The following is a 15,314-nucleotide window of genomic DNA, read 5'->3' on the forward strand; positions in this document are numbered from 1 at the left end:
CACTAAAGGAATTTTAATTTCTACAGAAAAACTAAAGTTTTTCTCAGAAATTCAGGAAACATCCCACAACGAAGAATTTAAGCGGTTTTTTCGAAATTACAAACTAATTTACAGAAAAGTGATCCAGGCGGTAAAGACATATGATGTTTCTAAATCAATTATATCTTCAAAAAATATTTCTAAAACTGCTTGGGACATCATCAACAATAAAAACAAATCATGCAACAAACATATCAAATTAAAAAAATGGTAAAAGACTTGTGGAGGACACGGTTGAGGTTGTGAATAGGCTTAACGGATCTTCTTCGGATCTGTTGCTTGTGAGCAACGCCCTTGCCCATCACCGCCACAAGGAATCCCAAGACGGAGACAGTGTCCAGTAGCCTCACTGGCATTGGCACCTGTCATTGAGGAAGAGCTTGAAAAATAATTCAGCAACTCCCAGCCAAAAAATCAAATGATTTAAATTTAATGTCGATGTGGCTAATAAAAACATGTTCAAAGCATACTGTGAAACCATTCAACCAATTAGTAAATTTCTCTTATAAACAAGAAGACTTACTTGGTGCCCGTGACAATGTCGCCGTTGGGGAGCCTCGCCACTGCCCACACACTCTGAACAGGTAGCGTTATCTCCTCCGACTCCTTGCCAGTCCAGACCCTAACTGCCCTGTCCTCTCCTCCAGACACCATCAGTCCCGCACTAGCCACCAATCTGCAACAATAAATAGAATAGGAAATAGGCATATGCATGGAATAGGTTTTGGATTCCATGGCATTATGTTATTGGAAATCTGCAATATACAATCTGAAAAGAAAATATAAAAAAGAAACAGGTGGGTAGGGGAAGTGAAAGTGTGGTGACAAGAGATCCTTGAAAAAAAAAAAATACGAGAGCCGTCTAGAAAGTAATGTTTTGCCATGGCAATAAAAAGGGCAGGGCTAATGTAACGACCTTGGTACCAGAGCGTTGTGACTCAGTACACTTCCTGCAGAAGTTGTGCAAGGTTTTCTTTGTTAAATCCTTGATGTGTAATCTTTTCTCATGCTGCAGTTAAAAAGCCTGCCAGTTGCAAAGTACAATCTACAATTTGATTATTGACGAGGGGAAACAAACCAGTAAATCGTTTGTAACCTACCATCACTTTTTGTGATTTATGGTGAGAAAATAATGAGTGAAGAAAGTGTGAGGGTAATGTTCACAAAAAAAAAACAGGAATGTCTGATCAAACATCTTGACCTTGATAGAATACAAAAGTGAACCAGAAAATTCTTAAAACCGCTGTTTCAAGAATTTTCTCTGAAATTCAAAAATTTTAAGGAGTTTATTGAATGAGGATAATGGAGGCTATCACAAGTTTTAAGTCAGCCAGGTATAAAATACTGGCTGATTCAGAAGTTAATAACCCTTTGAGCCCCAGCCGCCGGTATATCGTCGGTAAATTTCACTGTCTAAAAACCCCAGGCCGACGATATTCCGGCAGTAAAAATAGTGCGAGAAACCCCAGCCGACGATATGTCGTCGGCATGATATAAGTTATTATAAATGGCTCTCGTGTTTAATTTTAGCGACACCAGTGGTTTTAGAACTTATAATTTTATTTTCATACATATACAATATGATTTCATGGTCAAATGTTACTAAATAATATTTACACTACTCCTAAAGAAAGAGTAAGAAGATCAGCTGTTACTAAGAACAACATCTGCATCTGCTGTGACATTGTTTACGTTTAGTAGACTGTGTTGATGTTCATTACGTTTGTGTGAGTAGACAGTTATATTATTGTTTCGGTACTTTCAGTATGAAATATTGTTTTATTTTGTAAATAATGGGTGACTCAAACCGGTACTTTGGGATTATACCGACCACACCAGTATGAAGAACACAAAAATATAAATTTATAAAAACAAACATGATAGAACAAAAAAACAACTCTGTAATTACAAAATTACAAACTTACAAGCATTTCCAAGTATTGTGATCGGTATTGTTGTCGCTGTTATCTTATCTTTCTCGAGAATCCCGATTACGGCAGGCCGTGCGGCATCACATGATTTGCAAGGTACATAATTGCTTTTCCATTAAAATTCAATTTATATTTCTGATCAGCCCCTCTAGAATTTGATATTTTACTGATAGGTACTATCTCGAGGGATGTTTTTCTTTCGTTGACTGGAGGCACTCGCATTTTGGGTGGCGGAATGTGATCAAGAATAAAAACAAGTTTTGAGTGTTTTTTCAATAAAGAGTTTAGTTTTAGTTTGGTAATGTTTGTTTTTGTTGAATTTTTGTGTTTGGAGAATTGTAGAGGTAAAACACGGAAGTACAACAAAGCGACGCGACTCTGCAATCACGTTATCTACTAGATCGCTCGACTTTGACCTCTGTCTGAGGATGGGGAGGGGTTTGCGATAAGACAATTCCTGTTTTATATTACCGAAATATTGTTCTACGCTAATCTAGTAATCAGTAGAAGCGAAATGTCAAATAACGATTCATGTCTGGGTGTGGTCGGTATAATCCCAAAGTACCCTCAAACCTAGCAGAACATTCAAGTGACATTGACAGACAATTGAATATTGACTTTTCAGATGACGATTCAGTATTATCTGATATTTTTGACGATGATAGTGACCTTGATCCGACGTATGATCCTAAATATGATAGTGACAATGGCAGAAATTTAGTGCTAAAGACTTAACACCTGAGATACCATCTACATCAGCTCAGAATAATGTTACACAACCTAGGCCTAGTACGTCACAGGTTTTGTGTCATTAAAAAAAATATTTTACAAAATATTTATTATTGAACTAATCTGTCTGAAAATTTTTTTCCATGTTTGCAATAACACGACAAATGAAATAAAGATTTTTCCCACAGGTTAATTGTTCCTTGTTTTATTTCTAAAAAATGTTAAATGTAACTTTTTTCTTTTTTTTAGTTTGCACATATGCGTTATTTTACATATATAAAAGTACACAAACATTTTTTAGCCCTTATTGAATTTTTTATTTGTAAAGTACCTTATTTCAAACATTTTAATGAATTATTTAGGTCATTAGCTAGTATATTAGTGATGGTATGATTTTTCAAATGAAATCGTACAAAATCACTGAAAAGGCCTTGGGGTTTTTAGACAGTTACTTGCAAAACTAGACTTGGTAAAAATTTGCACAAACTATAGTTTTAGGTCCGGGGCTCAAAGGGTTAATACTATTTCATAAGTATGTTATAATATTTATTTCCTAATGAAGGAGGTTTTTTAGTCCCAAACGTGAAGGAACTTCCTCACTATCCTTTTAATTTTGCTTAGTTTCTCTTTTCCCATACATAAATTTGAAAATTCAATTTGAATTCTCTACAATATAAGCAGCAAAGATTAGATATATAAAAACTCACGAATAGATGTAGTGTTTGTGACCAAAGTAGACCTCCAAACTCTCTCCAGTGTCCACATTCCACTTACGGATGGTCGCGTCATTTGCGCAAGACAACAACTCTACTGCCGACTCAGCCGCCAGATCTCGTACACAGTCCTTGTGCCCTGTAACATTTTAAGGATGAGGATCAGAGTTGCTTTATGGTGAAGATCCTTTACACAATATGGAATTGAATATGATAAATGAACATTTAGTCAAAATCATACAAGCCCAACACTAATTTTTACCAAATCTTATGCTCTGAAGTAAAAATTAAATACATATTTATTGGATGTGAAGTTCTTGAAAAGTAGTAAAAACTAAAAATATCCTCAGGAGATTATTATACATTAAAATTATAAATGCCAAAATAAAGCAGCACTTGCATGAATTTATTGTGGTTGGATTTTAACAGAATCAAACTTTCTAGAAAGAATTTTAGAGAGATTCAGTGGGTGCCATTTTGTTAATAATTTAATGGGCTAGTAAATAACATTTCATCAAAATGATTGCAAAGGCTTTTAGAAAATTTAATTTTCAAAATTAAAACTTTTTGACAAGAATTTAAAAAATAGTGAATTAGTAAAATTAAAATTGATTGCTTCATATTTCTAAACTACTAGTACAAGCTAAATTTTATAAACATTCGTAAATTTGCTATATTATTGCCAATCATTACAAAAAATGCATATGGATTGTTATATGTAAACCACTTTTATTGCTTAAATGGTGGAAAATCACTATATCTCCGCTATAAACTAAAATTCAACGTTTTGACCATCACGACACTTCCTTGTACACTATGTAGAGGGCAGGGGGACATTGATAGTAAGACTCACCTGTGAGAGTGCGTAGGTAGGTGCCGTCTGGAGAGTAGACACGTATCGTCTTGTCAGCGGAGCCGGTGACTATCGTGCCGTTCGCCATTTGTAGCACTCTCCAGATAGTGAGTTCGTGTCCGGTGAGTGTCAGCACACACTCCTGCTCGCCTACGCGCCACAACTTAGCCGACTTGTCCCATGACGAGGATAGGACAAACCCCGGTTGTATGCCAGCACTCAATGAACACACTGTAACAAGCCATTTTATGACATTTGTGAATTATTTTAAAAATAAAGGACAAGTTTAAGTGTACTTCAAAGTTACAAATGTGTAACAAAAAGCATGTCTGTAAATTAAAAAAACAACCTGTGTAAGCATATACAGTATATTAGCTTAACAATTTGTATAAATATTAACAATACGTGTAGGAAAAATTTGTGGACAATAAGGCAAGTGGAGCTGTAATAATTACCCAAGTGTGGAAAGTAGAGTGACTAATATTCATTTTTAAGGACCTATAAAAGGATATGCATATTAACCTAGGCTTTTATTTAAGATTTCTGTGACACTCGGAAATGTAAGTATATGATAATAACATTGTGCGTGATTTTCATAATTTATGCGCTTAGCTGCTTTTTGGTTTTTATAGCTTCATAATAGTTTCATATATGTACATAAAGTTTAAGATTTTATAAAACTAGATAAAATTTGGCATAAAATGGCTATCTCACATTTACCTTTTTATCACAATAACTAGATTTGATAGGCATGGTCCTCCCAAATTTAAAACGTTTTTTTGCAAAATGTGTATTCCATTAAAAATGTTTTTAGAATTAACTATCCTTAGTAAAAACAACAAATAAAAATATTACAGAAAAAAGGATTTAAAACATTTGGTTTGTATAATGTAAAAAAAACTGTACCATAGCAGAAAATAAATATAATCTGGGGATAGTTGGTGTGATTTTTAATGAAACCTCAAAGGGTTAAACCTCTAATATAGAGTAGTAGCCTATTAAACAACTCCCTTTTACAGTCTGGACGAATCCTTTAGAAAAAGGACATTTTTATTGTTAAGGTCTTTTTAGAGATTTGATTCTAGTATGATGTTTGCATTCTATTTTGTATTTGGCTGTTATTTATATTTATCAAACTGACTTTGCTTTCTAGCTGTAATTTAGACGTTGTCAATGATTGTAATTATCTTTTGTTAAACAAGGATCTATTATTATTATAATCTAGACACTGTGTGACGAGCCATCACAGTCTCTGAAAGAGATAGTAACTGTCTTTGTAACATGGAAATGTGCTATCGACACTATGGGAAACAATTTTAAAGACTTTATATATAATATGCTTTTTATGTCAGCACGCATAAATTGCAGTTAGAATATTCAGTTAAAGTATGTAAAACCAAACAAATTGTTTTGATTGATCAATTAAAAACCATCAGCAAATAAGATAAAAATTTGAATTCTTTTGCATTATCACATGGCTAGTAATACTGCATATCCAACCTGAAGGGAGATAAGAATTGTATAATTATATTACGTTGTCTGCTTCTTCTACTTTTCTAATTTATTAAAATAATGAGGCTCACATGGTGCAACAATTGGCAGACTTTCGCAGCTGCAGGTTCTATCGAAACAAACATCACGAAAATGTACTTGATAAACCAAACCCCAGCCGTACAAGGCAGAATACTGAGAAATAAAGAGAAAAATATTATATTTGAACCCTTTCGTTTACCTAATTTTCTTCTTTCTGTTCTTAATTTTTGTATGAATTAATAACTCCCCCACCTGACAAAGAGGATAGATTCCAATCCTCAAAACGTGTTATACCTTTCGTAACATATAGCAATGGCAAATGTCCGAAATCCTGTTATACTTTCAAACCGTCCATCGTCAATAACTAACTTTAAAGAATTACTGTTTAAGTCAATTAACAGAATCCAAGAATCACTCACCGTTATCCTTGTGGTCATCCAGGATGAATAAAGGTTGGAAGAGTGTGGGATGGAAAGCACAAATTTTCTTGTCACAACCTCCAGTCAATATAAGGCCATTTGGGTACTGGGGAAATGGAGATAACACGCAAACACAGCTCACAAAACTGGTATGACCCCGCAGTGTTGCTGCTTCATTGTATCCTGCGTTTAACCTAAAAAATTATACAGTTCATATCACATACAAACATCTAATTTTTTTTAAATTAGGCCTACATATTTTATTTTCTATACAATCAACACTAATATTAAGAAATATTTACTCAAGTTAATACTGTAGTTCAAAATAAGGTACTTTGGGATTATACCGACCACACTAGTATGAAGAACACAAAAATAGAAATTTATAGAAACAAACATGATAGAACGAAAAAACAACTCTTCAATTACAAAATTACAAACTTACAAGCATTTCCAGGTATTGTGATCGTTATTGTTGTCGCTGTTATCTTATCTTTCTCGAGAATCCTGATTACGGCAGACCGCGCGGCATCACATGATTTGCACGGTACATAATTGCCTTTCCATTACAATTCAATTTATATTTCTGATTAGCCCCTCTAGAATTTGATATTTTTACTAATAGGTACTATCTCGAGGGATGTTTTTCTTTCGTCGACATCAGCGCGGGGCAGCACCGAAGGTGCTGCCAAAGCCCGCGCTGATGGCCGGAGGCACTCGCATTTTGGGTGGCGGAATGTGATCAAGAATAAAAACAAGTTTTTAGTGTTTTTTTAATAAAGAGTTTAGTTTGGTAAATGTTTGTTTTTGTTGAATTTTTGTGTTTGGAGAAATGTAGAGGTAAAACACGGAAGTACAACAAAGCGATGCACCAGCTGAACGGGCGGCGAGACTCTGCAATCACGTTATCTACTAGACGCTCGACTTTGACCTCTGTCTGAGGATGGGGAGGGGTTTGCGATAAGACAATTCCTGTTTTATATTGACGAAATATTGTTCTACGCTAATCTAGTAATCAGTAGAAACGAAATGTGAAATAACGATTCATGTCTGGGTGTGGTCGGTATAATCCCAAAGTACCCAAAATAATCATAATACCTAGAATATATTGTCACATAAGGATAACACTGCAAGTTTATTTAGAAAATAAATAAATTTTGGTTTCTGAGGTTGCCTGACTGCCTTAGGACTTTTCTAATAACACAGTTTGGCTGAAAGCGAATAGAATGCACTGTTCGTAATCGTTTTCTAACAACACTTATCATCTTTATACGAACCAACTACATCTGTCTGAGCATTGATTTTTATGGTAGAAGCAGATCACCATTGCCAGGCTTCAGATTTTGGGGCGTAGTTGATAGTTAGAATGATAGTTGCAAATAAACTAACTTCTATTATGTTTGTCCATCACTAGAGGATTGCAGCCGACAACAGTGGCATAGTAGACATGTGGGAATCCAGAGAGGCTTTTTATACAAGTATAAAATGTTACATACCAGAACTGATTACACAACACTAAAAAAATACTAATTACAAAATTGACATGTTTTAAAAACTGGCAATAGTAAATTAAATATTTCTGCAGTCAAGTACAATCATAATCCCACTAATAAGATTGTATAAAGGTGAAAACAACAAATATTTATAAAAACGAAAAAGAGTCTCATAGTTGATGATTGATTATTTGCGTAGGCTATACAGTATTTTAATTCATATCTCCAAAATATTTAAATATTAATACAATTTATTATTACAAATATTTAGTAGATACTTGTTTAGATCAGATTATGAATCGGATTAAATGTAGGAGAATTCAATTTACTTCATTAATCAATTATAAGAGTAGTTTATATTTGTATTAATTTACTTATTTATAAGTAAAACTAGAATAAAGCAGGAAGTTTATATTTAAGTAATATTTTTTCCACAGAAAAACATTGCATATAAAAATATTGCAAATAAAAAAACCATAAAACATTTATATCAAAGTGTACAAAAAAGTAAGCTAATATTTACAAGCTATTGAGCATCTATGGACTCCTCTCATACCAAATCCACCAGAATACATATTTCGAGAAAGATTGGCACGTCCATGAGATCCGGCGATCGACTGTGACAACTACCAATATAAACCGTTCAATGCTCTCCCAAACACTACTGCGTCAACGGGATTGCGACACGCCGCTGTAGGCTGCGATCTGGTAGTGGTGGCTGTTGTTTGCAATAGTTGCTGCTGCACTCTGCAGTTGGCCAGCTCGCCCTCCCTCTAGTAAACCGCTCCACTTAGTCTGGTACACTAGTAATTTGTGTCGAGACCAATAACAGCGAGTTGCCGCAATTAGGCTTGCTTAATTCTCGCTCATGTGTGAACCGGAACCTAACGACATAGTCATTTAATCGCAACTAGTAAAGATATTCACGGTTTGTACATTGATCTAACGTCTTATTTAAGGTAATTTCACGGTGAACGAAATTAATGGCTTATTCCCAGTTTCACGGTTGGGTGGGACCCTGACTACACATGTAAATGTCAAGATAGCTTGGGTGCTGCCCCATTCTGATGACAACAAACGGAAAACACCCCTCTTCTTCTTCTATAGGGCGGCCTACTGCCATGCACTTAAACCTCAAGGGCCTTTTGTACACCCCGGAAGCACACCATGAGGCCTACCAGTCTATGATTTCAGCAGTTCCACAAAGGGCCGAAAAAAACCTATCAGGTCCTCCTGGGGAAATTCACCACCCTTGTCCAAACTACTAAATATGGCATACTGCTCCCTTGCTATGAAGGGCAATCAAAGAGCAAGTGTTCTTCAGTTTCATCCTGCTCATCACACATTCTACAGAGCAGATCCTCCTGAAGGATGGCGACTCTTTGAAGATGCTTCTTCAGATGACCATGTCCCGTGATCAGACCTATAACCCGAGAAGACACTGATCTATCTAGTAACAGAAGGTCAGACGCCACTCTGGAGGAAGGCGACTGTAGTACCATTCTAATACCCGGATGCAACCTCCACCTTCTCTCATGTTAAGCGCCAACCCATTTCAAGACAGCCCCAAAGGATTCACACCTTGGAATACCACAGAACGGTTGAGGACCTGTCATAGGTAGTACCCATCACAGCACATCAAATTCTAGAGGGTCTGATAACAAATGCCCCTGGCCATTAATGTTTGCTAGGAAGCATAACTTGAAAAAGGAACTAAATATTGTAAATTCACCCAGCCATAACTTCGTAAATTATCTTGTAAGAAAAGTAGATGAACTTTTAATGTTCTACAATCTCATTATTTGTCATTTTAAGCCTGTAAAACCTGATATTGTTTTGTTTAAGATGTTACAAGTTAAGAACGAATCTCCTTAATAGTGTGGATAACAAGAAATTTTAATAATTGCAAACAATAATGGTACTTTGGGATTATACCGACCACACCCAGACATGAATCGTTATTTCACATTTTGCGTTTCTACTGATTACTAGATTAGCGTAGAACAATATTTCGTCAGTATAAAACAGGAATTGTCTTATCGCAAACCCCTCCCCATCCTCAGACAGAGGTCAAAGTCGAGCGTCTAGTAGATAACGTGATTGCAGAGTCTCGCCGCCCGTTCAGCTGGTGCATCGCTTTGTTGTACTTTCGTGTTTTACCTCTACATTTCTCCAAACACAAAAATTTAACAAAAACAAACATTTACCAAACTAAACTTTTTATTAAAAAAACACTCAAAACTTGTTTTTTTATTCTTGATCACATTCCGCCACCCAAAATGCGAGTGCCTCCGGCCATCAGCGCGGGCTTCGACAGCACCTTCGGTGCTGCCCCGCGCTGATGTCGACGAAAGAAAAACATCCCTCGAGATAGTACCTATCAGTAAAATATCAAATTCTAGAGGGGCTAATCAGAAATATAAATTGAATTGAAATGGAAAGGCAATGATGTACCGTGCAAATCACGTGATGCCGCGCGGCCTGCCGTAATCAGGATTCTCGAGAAAGATAAGATAACAGCGACAACAATACCGATCACAATACCTGGAAATGCTTGTAAGTTTGTAATTTTGTAATTGAAGAGTTGTTTTTTCGTTCTATCATGTTTGTTTCTATAAATTTCTATTTTTGTGTTCTTCATACTGGTGTGGTCGGTATAATCCCAAAGTACCGAAATTTTAAAATAATGCAAACAATAATATAACAAACTTTCTACAAACGAACAAGCTAAATAATATAGAAAATCCAAAATTAATTTAATAAATTAGCAAAACTAACGTAACCGAAACTTCCTGATTTAGTATCTTTGTACAACCTACTTACAATCCACCTGGTAACTTCGTATCACATAAAATGATCTTTTCCTACTTTAAAAACAACACACGACTACAGAATGAACTTACACTCATTCTGAAAAATCAAGATGACTTTTATTCTCTCTTAGGATATGAAGCTTACAATTACAATTGGTACTTAGTCTTGTAAGAACTTTAGCGCTGCTTCCAGGGTGACAGGATATTCAGGATGGGTAAGGTTAGGGGGTAGGGGCCGCCTCTTATCGAGATCCATGAGAAAGAATTACGGCACTAATCTCAAAGTCATGTCCCCCTGGAAAGGGAGGCCAGCTCTGAACCATCCTCATCAGTCAAAGCAGGTATGGGGTGGCACAACCCTTGTTGAGGCTAGCAAGAACCTCTGATAGTTAGGGAACGAACCCCACCAAACTCAAAAAGTCATCTCCCACAGTAGACTAGACCTACCGAATTGCCCTTGCACCAGAATCTTGACATTTGCGGTTAGTGATGGGTTGCTCCTGGACATCCATGGGATTGCCCAGATTTAAGTGACACATCGGTTTTTGCTATGGCCAATGGTAGGTTTAACTGGAAGGTATAAACCAGCGAGAAGTGTTTCCTGCTGGGTAACGATGACCAATTAAAAAAGGAATAAATTAATTTCCAAATATTTTAGTTTGTTATATTATCCACACTCAAGCACGTAATTTAACTTTAAAAACTAATTGACAGTATGGTACTTTGGGATTATACCGACCACACCCAGACATGAATCGTTATTTGACATTTTGCTTCTACTAATTACTAGATTAGCGTAGAACAATATTTCGTCAATATAAAACAGGAATTGTCTTATCGCAAACCCCTCCCCATCCTCAGACAGAGGTCAAAGTCGAGCGGTCTAGTAGATAACGTAATTGCAGAGTCTCGCCGCCCGTTCAGCTGGTTCGTCGCTTTGTTGTACTTCCGTGTTTTACCCCTACATTTCTCCAAACACAAAAATTCAACAAAAACAAACATTACCAAACAAAAACTAAACTCTTTCTTGAAAAAACAAAAACAATAAAAACTTGTTTTTATTCTTGATCACACTCTGCCACGCAAAATGCGAGTGCCTCCGGGGTACTTTGGGATTATACCGACCACACCAGTATGAAGAACACAAAAATAGAAATTTATAGAAACAAACATGATAGAACGAAAAAACAACTCTTCAATTACAAAATTACAAACTTACAAGCATTTCCAGGTATTGTGATCGGTATTGTTGTCGCTGTTATCTTATCTTTCTCGAGAATCCTGATTACGGCAGGCCGCGCGGCATCACGTGATTTGCACGGTACATCATTGCCTTTCCATTACAATTCAATTTATATTTCTGATTAGCCCCTCTAGAATTTGATATTTTACTGATAGGTACTATCTCGAGGGATGTTTTTCTTTCGTCGACATCAGCGCGGGGCAGCACCGCCGAAGCCCGCGCTGATGGCCGGAGGCACTCGCATTTTGGGTGGCGGAATGTGATCAAGAATAAAAACAAGTTTTGAGTGTTTTTTTAATAAAAAGTTTAGTTTGGTAAATGTTTGTTTTTGTTGAATTTTTGTGTTTGGAGAAATGTAGAGGTAAAACACGGAAGTACAACAAAGCGATGCACCAGCTGAACGGGCGGCGAGACTCTGCAATCACGTTATCTACTAGACGCTCGACTTTGACCTCTGTCTGAGGATGGGGAGGTGTTTGCGATAAGACAATTCCTGTTTTATATTGACGAAATATTGTTCTACGCTAATCTAGTAATCAGTAGAAACGAAATGTGAAATAACGATTCATGTCTGGGTGTGGTCGGTATAATCCCAAAGTACCAAACAAACATTACCAAACAAAAACTAAACTCTTTCTTGAAAAAACAAAAACAATAAAAACTTGTTTTTATTCTTGATCACACTCTGCCACGCAAAATGCGAGTGCCTCCGGCCATCAGCGCGGACTTCGGCAGCACCGAAGGTGCTGCGCCGCGCTGATGTCAATGAAAGAAAAACATCCCTCGAGATAGTACCTATCAGTAAAATATCAAATTCTAAAGGAGCTGATCAGAAATATAAATTGAATTGTAATGGAAAGGCAATTATGTACAGTGCAAATCATGTGATGCCGCGCGGCCTGACGTAATCGGGATTCTCGAGAAAGATAAGATAACAGCGACAAAAATACCGATCACAATACCTGGAAATGCTTGTAAGTTTGTAATTTTGTAATTAAAGAGTTGTTTTTTCGTTCTATCATGTCTATTTCTATAAATTTATATTTTTGTGTTCTTCATACTGGTGTGGTCGGTATAATCCCAAAGTACCGACAGTATTATAAGACAACATTCAGAGACAGTTGAGAAATGGATACTATGGTTATCCAAAGAAGTGAAGTTTAATACACAAGACAGTTGTTGGCGCTGTACTAAGCTGTTTTGATCACAGAACACTCAGATAAGCTATCAGACAGAGAAGACGCTGAAAATCATAATCATAAGTACACAAAAACCAATATAATCACAAAATGACATTCCCATTTCAATTATTAAAAACCATAGTTTTTTGTGATTTCCACCTCCTAAAACTGCGCATAGGTTTGTTCAGAAGGACAAGCAGAATACGCTAATAACATTGAAATTATGATTGGAAACTCCGGCTGTTACCTTTACTGATACCGAAAAGAATGAAAGCTTTCTACAAATGAATAAATAATTTTGTCATTCTGTATGAAATCAACACACTAAAATAAACAAAATAACGACCACCTCAGAATTTGATGAAATTTGGTATCAAGGTAGTGCTCATATAGATAAAGAAAATCGCTTAGCCTATTTTCCTTAAAAATATTTCAAATGGTTATCGTTGTCATAGGCGTCGATGGTACCTTTCTGTACTTCTAGCAAAAAAAGAAAAACATCCCTTGAGATATAATATATTGTCTTTTAAAGGTAAATATTAAGATCAGCGACTACCGCTCCGATCGCCGTAAGGTTTTTCGTACTAACACAGGTTAACGTAATTTCACCGAAAAAAATAGTCCCGATTATCGCTAACATATAAAAACCAGTTTTACAGCAGTACAATGTTGGCAATACAAAACACATAAATAACAAGATTTTCAACTATCAAACTAAAAACAATGGCCGACCATGGACGTTTTGATGAATTGACAGTAGCCACGTGACAAACAGGAAGGTTTCCGATTGGCCGGACGGGTCACGTGACCTATAGGACGGCTTCGATTGACCGCCAGATGTACACAAACAAACCCACATGGACAAGGAATAATTAGTGAAGTTATTGACATGGCTTGCGATGGTTCTTGTCACACGCTAAAAAGACCCTAGCTTGCCTATTCAAAATTCAGATCACGCGATGCTTGCCCGCTGCGCAGCGCTTCGCGCTGCTTGCTCTTTTAGAAAAAAAAATAACTCGAGCTTGCAAAGTCCAAGCCCAGATCACGCATGACTGCTTACACACACAACACTCAGACAGAACTAACGCAGGTTTCATTACAGGCAAAAGATAAGCGGCGCGCGTTTATTACTGATAAGATAAGACGAGTTTATACTAGAATTAGTACATGGACTACTACCCTACGAACTAATAACACCAAAAAAAACGAATAAATGCATTGTCAGTCAGGTTTTTCAAATTTTATTTTATCCAAAATTTTTGTTGAGGGGGGGAGTAAACGGCTACGGCGATAATCGGGACTACTTTTTTCGGTGAAATTACGTGCCCTACGACCTAATAACACAAAAAAAAACGAATAAATGCACTGTCAGTCAGGTTTTTTTAATTTTATTTTTTCCAAAAATTTTTTTTGGGGGGGGGAGTAAACGGCTACGGCGATAATCGGGACTATTTTTTTCGGTGAAATAACGTTAACCTGTGTTAGAATGCAAAAAAATTACGGCGATCGGAGCGGTAGTCGCTGAGATTAAGATTTACCAACCCATGAAAACAGATGGCATTTTAAGAATTAACACTTGTAGGGTTAAACGTGGGTTTAGATTTTTTTATGTAGTCTAATGTTGCTAAAGTAAACATTACACCACATTTCATATATTTACCCATTTGGTATCCACACTTTGGCTGTTTTATCCCTTGAAGTAGATATGATCTTCCCATCTTCTGTTGTTGCTAATGACCTGACATCTAATGAATGTCCAAAAAGTATGCTACTCAGTTTATAAACCATAGTAGATTTTGCAGGGTGTAAGAATGCTGGACAAATCTAAGCCTAGGACAAGGCTACCAATGCGGTAGTTGTCCAAATAAAATCTACTGCTTCTAAATATTTTGTGAACTAAACACACTAAATATTATTTCACTTCCTTGAAACTCCTATTTACTAATACAATAATGAACAAACACAGCTAATCAATAGTTATTTAACTGATAAACATCAGTTTCACTAAACTTGCCGATAACACTGTGAACCAAACGCAATGAATTAACAACTTACTTACTCTTACTGTATTATAACGTACGTAACGTGAGATGTTCTTCAAAAACATCAAATCATATGTATAGTACAATAAGTTTTCTTTACCATCTGAACACAGACCAGAAGATCATTCACCAATAAGTAAGGCATATCATAAATATAATGAACAGAAGATGGTTAAATGTAAGTAAAACATATCGGCAAGCTTAAAAAACTGATTTATATGAAAACCTTCTATTACTCTATTAAAGGAGTAATAGTCTGGCGTTAAAAGATTATTTCAGGAGGCGAAGCATTCCTTTCATTATATCATAGTAATTGGTTATTGTG

At 36.2% G+C, this 15,314-nt stretch overlaps 1 protein-coding gene across 1 annotated transcript in view; it reads right to left on the reverse strand.

Moving 5' to 3' along the window:
- LOC124357880 (phospholipase A-2-activating protein) overlaps positions 1-15,013 on the reverse strand; it is a 37,454-nt gene extending 22,441 nt beyond the window's left edge. The window contains exons 1-5 of the mRNA XM_046809966.1: positions 14,608-15,013; positions 6,218-6,411; positions 4,266-4,496; positions 3,407-3,551; positions 563-715 (exon numbers count right to left, since the gene is read on the reverse strand). Coding sequence (XP_046665922.1) covers positions 563-715; positions 3,407-3,551; positions 4,266-4,496; positions 6,218-6,411; positions 14,608-14,735 — 851 coding nt within the window. The 5' untranslated portion in view covers positions 14,736-15,013. The remainder of the gene's footprint in view (positions 1-562; positions 716-3,406; positions 3,552-4,265; positions 4,497-6,217; positions 6,412-14,607) is intronic.
- Positions 15,014-15,314: the final 301 nt, after the last annotated feature.

The sequence above is a fragment of the Homalodisca vitripennis genome, chromosome 3 (genome assembly GCF_021130785.1).
Source record: "Homalodisca vitripennis isolate AUS2020 chromosome 3, UT_GWSS_2.1, whole genome shotgun sequence".
NCBI lineage: Eukaryota > Metazoa > Arthropoda > Insecta > Hemiptera > Cicadellidae > Homalodisca > Homalodisca vitripennis.